The following is an 8365-nucleotide window of genomic DNA, read 5'->3' on the forward strand; positions in this document are numbered from 1 at the left end:
TATTTCTGCCTTTACTTTCCGCATTCCCCGGGTTTTTTGGCTATGCATCCCTAACCCCGAAGCCTTGTAATAGCATAGGTTTACTTTCCGCACACTATATCTGCCTTTAAATTCCCGCACTATATAACTGTTAGCAATTGAATAGGATTGTATGGCAAACTAAAAGCAACATAGAATAACCCTAATTTTCAGGATTAATATAAATCAATTACTATTGTTTCACACACACACACCATTAGGATAATTCCTCTTATGCTGCCTTCGATTAAATAGTAAAGTCCCTCGGATGTAGGGATACCTTAGCCTGCTGCCTATGAATAAAGTCATCATAAAAAGATCATAGTCCCTTCGAGTTGACTACGATAAAAAATGATCTTGTCCCTCGGTTAAATGATGATAGTCCCTTTCGATTGCTAATGTATCCTTACTGGTTGCCTACAAATGACTATTCACATCCTTTCCTAAGACTTCATGCCATTCTTATGGTATGGATAGACTTATGGCAAACGATGACCCTTGATGACCCGATCACATCAAATGAAAAGACTACCTACCCTCCTTATGGTATGGATAGCCCTTTCAAACGAAAGACTTAAAGAACAAGAAAGAAGAACTTAGGGTAGGTACTCTTAACTGCTTGCTCACAATCAATTCAAAAATTCAAAATGCTTTTCACACCTTCTTTTCAAAACAATTTCCAAAAGGCTACACTTATTTACAAGTTAAAGTCCTTATTAAAAAAAAATCTTTTTTCTAATCACACACTACACTTTTCAAACAAACAAACAAAATGAGCAAAGAAATTAAGAGCCCATGGATAACCATGGATACAAAGGGTGCTTACACCTTCCCTTTGTATAACCTACCCCCGAACTCAAAATCTTTCAAAGGTCTTTCCTGTTCTTTTTGCCTTTTCAATTGGATAAAATAAAAGTCCGTGGCGACTCTTGCTATCTGCAACATTTTAAAAAGTCAGTTCTCCCACCGTATTACATGTAAGAATACTGATTCTTCCATACATCTTTTCCTCCAACGCCCTTTTGCTTTGAGAGTCTAGAATTGGTTAGAGTACAAAATACACATGAACAACAACCTTAACTCCCAATTTGATGTCCTAAAAACGGCCAATAGAGGAAGGAGTCCTCAATGAAAATTTGTTATTTCTGCGGCCATCATCAACATATTCAATATCATATGGATCTGTAAGAACAATAACATATTCAATAATTTCAAAACAAGTTGGGATTCCAATATTGATTGGGTGGTGGCGAACATGAAGCTCCTAGAGAACCAAACATCTCTCTCATCTACCCCCTCTTTAATTGACTTTGAAGTCCTGAAAGCTTTTCGGTTACAAATATATCATCCCAAAGCTTTAAATATCATTGAGGTTTTCTGGACCCATTCTCTCTTGGATTAGATTAAAGTGAACACATAGGGTGCCTCTCTCGGTAATCCTGGCCCGACTGCATGTGGTGGTGTATTTAGGAATAATGAGGGTGAACATCTTGGTTATTTTGTTATGCAACTTGGTCACACAGATGCATTTGTGTCTTAGTTAAATCGAATTATGTACACCATAGAAACTACTTTTCAAAAAGGTTGGAACAAGCTTTGAATTGAATGTGACTCCAAGCTTGTTTTGTTTGCCTTTCACAAACCTTTGATGGTTTCTTGGAGGATAAGAAACCAATGAAATAATTGTATTCTTAGAGCTAGAGGAATGAATTTCATCATCACTCATGTTGTTAGAGAAAGAATCCAATGCACTGACAAACTTGCCAATCTTGGACTTTAATTTCATCATTTTATGTAGTGGAATTCCATCCCTCTTGGGCTAGAGAAGCTTTTTCTAGAGATAGAATTTGTCTCTTTATTTATCGCTTTAATCATGGTAATCAAAAGCCTAACCGGTATATTTAGACCTAAAAACTGGCATGCAAAAGAATCGAGATTTAAATTGGAAAATCGGAGATTCAAACAACTTTAAGGTCAAACTGAATTTTACTTTTGATTTACAAAAATATCATTAATGGTATTATTTTGAATCAAAATGTTGCTTGATATAATTTCCTTCTTCGTTCTCCAATCACTCTAGTATACTGTAGTGTAGAGAAACAAAGTAGAAGAGCTAAAGTAAAACTATTTTTAATTTCTTTGTCGCTCTTTATTTATTTGATGAATGAAAGTGAATTTTGTATAATATAACAATATAAAATACATAATAGATTATTAATTTATTAATATTATAATTATAATTATATTAAAATGAAAGTCTTGGACCTACCTAACATATTGCTCCATTACTTTTAGTTTTGGAGTTTTATTTACCTTCCTGAAAAAAAATTAAAATTAAAAATTTATTATAGAGTAAACTGTATATTTTTAAAACCAAATAAAGAGGTTTGACACATTTTAAATACTTTTGTGTTATTTTATTTGTTGATAATTTTTAAACAATTATTCAAAAATATAAAGCTATAAAAATTAAACAAACTATTAAATGTTAATTATTATGAAATTATCAAAAAATTTATTTATATTATTTTAAAAATATTATTATTCCTGTATATTATTATTCTTATATATAAATAAAAAATATTTATTCATTTATAAATGATGGTCTAAATCTAGTCTAACTTTAAAACTTTGAAACCTTAAATCCAGTCTAATATATTAAGGCTAAACTAGTCCCCCTCTTGTATTTGTTCCTTTTCTCTTATGATAGTTCCTTGATTTAAAAAATATATTATAAAACTATTCATATTGAATCAAAATTCAAATTACTTTTAATTGATGGATTCACTAAAAAAAATCTATTTTATTTAAGAGACTTATAGGCCCTTTATTTTAACTATAAAAATAATTTTTTTATATTTATAAAAATATTTTTTTAAACTCATTTTTTTATTAATTAAAAGACTAATTTTAACATAAATAACATAAATCATGGACAATTATCCAGAGCAAAGGTAGGAAAGGCAAGGAACCTGCAGAAGTAAGGGTTGAAACCAGGAATGGATTTGAAGGACTTCTGGTAGGAGAGAGCTCTCAGATTGAGGGTGTTACATGATCTGCTGGAACGCGCGAGGACTCAATAAAACTGCTAGATGCTTGGAGGTTGGAGTCCACCTCAAGAAAATGCAGGTTAGCTGTCTAGCTTTACTTGAAACTAGAGTCAAGGCTAGTAATAGTGAATCTATTAGGAAGAGACTGTGGCTGAATTGGGATTTCAGTGATAACTGTGATCATCATGTGAATGGGAGGATCTGGTTAGCATGGGATCCTCATATGTGGAGTATTATCCCTAGTGAGAAAACTGATCAGTTAATACATAGTGCTGTTTATACCAAGGATGGTGTTCTATCTCATCACCTCACCACTGTGTATGCACACAATCAACTAAATAATAGAAGGATTTTATGGCAAGACCTCAATAGAATAAGTGCTCACCTGCAGGGCCCTTGGATGGTTGTAGGAGATTTTAACAACATCCTGAAAGTAGGTGATAGAATTGGTGGCAATGAGATACACTTGGCTGAGTACATTGACATGGAGGATATGATGGCTACTAGCAATCTCTCAGAACATGAAACTATAGGAGCTTGGTTTACTTGGTCAAATAAACAGGTTGCTAATCCTATTAGTTCTAGAATTGATAGGGCTCTTGTGAATGCTGAATGGCATAGAAGGTTCCCTAATAGTAGTGTTGAAGTGCTCAACCCCAATATATCTGACCATACCCCTCTGAGAATTAAGTTGGATAGCATTCAGACTGTGAAGAAAATCAAACATAGATTTAAATTCCTAAACTGTATAGCTGACCATGTTGATTTTATTCAAGTTTTAAGGGCAAACTGGGTGCATCTTGATAGAGGTAACCCAATGGAACAGTTTTGGAAGAACCTCTACAAGTTACAGTATAGCATGAAAGGTTTGACTTGGCAAATGACTGAGGGGCTCAGGAATCTGAAAATGAGTAGAGAGAAGCTGGATCAAGCCCAAACTTTACTAGCCTCTGATCAGATGAATAAAGCCCTGTGCCAAACTGTTAAGTACTGGATTGATGAAGTGATGAAAAGTTCTGAACTAGAAGAAAAGATTCTGCATCAGAAACTCAAATGTGATTGGATTAATCCGGGGAATGAAAATAATGCTTATTTCTATGCAAATCTTAAATCCAAGAATAAACAAGTCCAGATCCAGGAATTAGAAGACTCACATAGTAATAGGCTGACTGACCAGAAAGATATTGAGAGGGAGGTAATTTCTTTCTACTCAAAGCTTATTGGCCAATCTGCTGCATAAAGAAACCATGTGGATATTTGCAGTTTGAGAGGTGGTGCCCAACTTAGTAGAGATCAACAGGATAGTCTTATTGGCCCTGTGACTGAAACTGAAGTTTGGAAGGCCATCAATAGTATGGGAGACTCTAAAGCACCAGGTGTGGATGGATACATTGCTAAGTTCTATAAAGCTAGTTGGACTGTTATAAAAAATGATATTATGAAGGTAGTACATGATTTCTTTGTGAATAACAGGACGTATAGGGCTGTCAACTGTGCTCTTGTGACTCTGATCCCCAAAACCAAAGCAGCCAAGTCCATGAAAGATATGAGACCTATAGCATGTTGTACCACCTTGTACAAAATCATCTCCAAAGTCCTCACAACAAGGTTAAACACAGTGATAAACTCAGTTGTTGATGATAGCCAAACTGCCTTCCTTCCTGGGAAAACTATTCATGATAATATCATTTTGGCATTTGAATTATTGAGAGGGTACAATAGGAAACACTTATCACCTAGGTGCACAATTCAAATTGACCTGCAGAAGGCCTATGATACTGTGGAGTGGGATTCTCTGGAACAAATTATGCAGGAGATGAACTTCCCCAATCAGTTTATTAGATGGATCATGATCATGGTTAGAGGAGTCTCCTACAGATATTTGGTAAATGGGCAAGTGAGCAACATTCTCCAAGCAAAAAGAGGGTTGAGACAGGGAGACCCAATCTCACCTCTTCTTTTTACTCTTGTCATGGAATATTTACATAGGCACCTTGCCTCTCTCAAACAGGAAGCTGGATTTAAATTCCACCCCAGATGTGCTAAGCTTAGGATTACCAACATCTGCTTTGCAGATGACTTATTATTGTTTGCAAGAGGTGATGGAAATTCTATAAGGCACATGATGGAGAAGTTCCACCAATTCTTTGAGGCTACTGGCTTGAGGGCAAACCCAACAAAATGCAAGATATATTTTGGTGGCCTGACTGATCAGATGCAACAAGATCTTGCAACTGCCAGCAAGTTTGGTGTGGGTAAACTACCTTTCAAATATTTGGGGGTTCCTTTATCCACAAGGAAGCTCACAATCAATCAATGCCAACCAATTATTGACAAAATGCTTGAGAAAATTCAACATTGGTCAGCTAGTATGCTTAGTTATGCAGGTAGAAAGCAACTTGTTAAAATTACTTTGATGTCCATAGCTGGATACTGGATGCAAGCTTTCCCCCTCCCCAAGACAATTATTCAGAGAATAGAAGTGATTTGCAAAAACTTCCTTTGGTCTGGCAAAGCTGTGGGAAGAAAATCCCTTGTGGTCTGGGATAAAATTTGTCTTCCTACTAATGCAGGTGGATTAAATTTGACATATCTTAGAGAGTGGAACAAAGCTACAATTCTGAAGTTGCTGTGGAATCTCCATATGAAATCTGATAAGCTGTGGATTAGGTGGATTGGAGCTTACTACCTTAAAGGTGATAGCATAATGCAGTGGGAGCCTAAGACTACAAGCTCGTCAAGAGTATAGCTAAGGTCAGAGGGCTTACTATGCAGAATGAGTATTGGAGAGATAGTATTCAAAAGAACCAATTTAACACCAATGCTATGTATAAGGAACTGAGGGGAAACTATACAAGTCAGCCTTGGAGGAAGATTATGTTTCAAAACTATGCAAGACCAAGGGCATGTTTTACTCTTTGGCTAGCTATTCTGAACCGGCTTCCAACCAAAGATAGATTGAGGAAGATCAACATTCAAACAGATGGAATTTGTAGCTTTTGTGAGCAAACTGAAAGTTTGGAGCATCTTTTCTTTCTTTGCAGGTTTACTAGTCATGTTTGGGTACATATCATGGAATGGATTGGCTATCATCGAAGATGTAAAGGTTGGGAGGAGGAGAAGCAACGGCTCTCTATAGAAACTGCGAAAAAGGGGGTGGAGACGCTGCCTTCTTAAGTTAGCTATTGCTGAAGTAATTTACCAGTTATGGCAGTTGTGAAATGATAGGATCTTTGGCCAAAGTCATGCTAATGGAGACATTATTATAAGGATCAAACATACTATTGGAACTAGAGCATGTGCCAAAAGAGCTTTGAAGAACCATATGAGCATGGTTACTATGACTGTTAGTTGAGTAGTGCATCTTGTCCTTCTTGTATCTGTGTTTATTTAGTTGCCTGGATCTGTGTATGATCGGCTTGTATCAACTGTTTTGGTAATAAAATTTTATATTTTACTCCAAAAAAAAAAATTAAAGCATATTCAAAATCATAAAATTTTTAATGATATGTATTTCAATTTTTTATGAAAAACTATTCAAAATAAATTCATATTTAAGTGGTTTTTAAAAATTTTATCTCTAAAAGAATTTAAAGTTAAATGATTTTTTTTAGAGGAAGTTAAATGATAAAATATCTAAAATAATATTTTTAAAATAATTATTTAAATTTATTTTTTGTTTGAAGTTTTTTAAATAAATATTTTGAAAATTATTTTTAAACAAAATAAGTAATATTATAAAATTATTTTAAAAGCAAAGTTTAAACAAAGAGGCCTTATAACCACTTGAACCACTTTAAAATCAAACTCAATTGCATATGATAGATATATTATAAATATATTGTTATTTATGTTATAAAAATATTTGTTAGTTTATTGTAATATGTTTTTAAAATATTTTACATTTTTTAATTATATTCTCTCAATTTTACAAATAATATTTATTATTGAGATTTTACATAAATAAATATAAATAAAAATTTTAAATTAATTTACTCTTATCATTACTAATGAATTATTATGATAATATAGGTAAAGTAAACGATGATAATTTAAAAGTAGTGCAAGTTATATCAATAAAAAGTATAATTAAAAATTATAGTTAAATAAGATTAATAAAATAAAGTAGTTGCTTATCAAAATAAAATAAAATAAAGTAGTTTTTTTTGTACAAAGTCGTTATTTTTTTATACTATAAACATTTGTTTATTAATATGATCATTATTATGGGATAGTGTGAATAATTGTATATAAATATGTTATCCTTATCTACAGGTCTCTGTTCTTGTTCCTATCTGCAAAGGGCATATGCGTCATCAAACGAATAAAACAAGTGCAAGAGCCCACCGATCGCTTACCTCTTCAAGTACGATGAAGGAAATATATGACACGTGTCTTTGTTTAATTGGATGGATTGGATAATAGATGCCGAGGTTCATAAAGGTGGGAACTTCTCTTTTTCTGATTTTTTAAGGTTTCTATTAAAGGAATTGGTGCACCTGATTTCCATCTCCTTGAATAAGAAAATACTCCTACTGTAACCATTTTCAGACACCACTTATAGATGCCAGCTCTGTCAATTTGTCTTATTGCACTTTTGTCCTAGTGTTTTTTTGTTGGTGTTGTTATTCTTGTTTCAAGAGTGATGTTACATCGAATAAATCCTTATAATAGAAAATTGAACTGTTTATTTTGTATATAGGATCCAAGGTAGTGTTATATATCATGTTTATAAAATTTAAAATTAATAAAAAATTATTTAATATATTAAAGAGAAAAATAAAAATTAATAATTTTTATAAAGTTTTGTAAAATGTTAAATTTTATACTCCTTCCGTCTCATAATAAATGTCTTATTTGAACTCTGCGCGGTTCTTAAGAAAATGATTAGATGTGTTGGTTTTAATAAAAAAAAAACAGTATCATTTACTAAAATACCCTTATTTATTATAGGTAGTGGAGTAGTTGAAAAACGTGAAAGTTAATAAATAGGGGTATAATAGTGGAAAGAAATAATAAATATTGTATTGGTATTCTAAAGAGACATTTTTTTGAGACATGAAAAAAGTGCAAATGAGACACTTATTATGAGACGGAGGGAGTACATTTAACTGACATGTGAAATAATTTTCGATTGAACACGCACACACATATGCACACAATCCCTATGAAATGATTAGCTACGTTAATTATTATGGAATAAAGAAAATACAATATAAATTTTGATCTAGTTCATCTTCAAAACACATGGCAAAAGTCCCAAGAGCGAACTCCAAATAAAAAGATGCACATAATAT

The 8365-nt window shown here is 32.9% G+C and overlaps 1 protein-coding gene across 1 annotated transcript; it reads left to right on the top strand.

The window, feature by feature from the left end:
- The first annotated feature begins 3069 nt into the window (after positions 1-3069).
- On the top strand, positions 3070-4308 carry LOC131641534 (uncharacterized). The gene has a single exon (XM_058911841.1). The coding sequence runs from the start codon at positions 3070-3072 to the stop codon at positions 4306-4308; it is 1239 nt and encodes a 412-aa protein (XP_058767824.1).
- The last annotated feature ends 4057 nt before the right edge of the window (positions 4309-8365 follow it).

This window comes from Vicia villosa, unplaced genomic scaffold, assembly GCF_029867415.1.
Source record: "Vicia villosa cultivar HV-30 ecotype Madison, WI unplaced genomic scaffold, Vvil1.0 ctg.003815F_1_1, whole genome shotgun sequence".
Taxonomy (NCBI): domain Eukaryota; kingdom Viridiplantae; phylum Streptophyta; class Magnoliopsida; order Fabales; family Fabaceae; genus Vicia; species Vicia villosa.

Bases quoted from the DNA above. Each gene is read 5' to 3' on its own strand.
- LOC131641534 (XM_058911841.1), top strand. From the start codon at position 3,070: ATGATCTGCTGGAACGCGCGAGGACTCAATAAAACTGCTAGATGCTTG.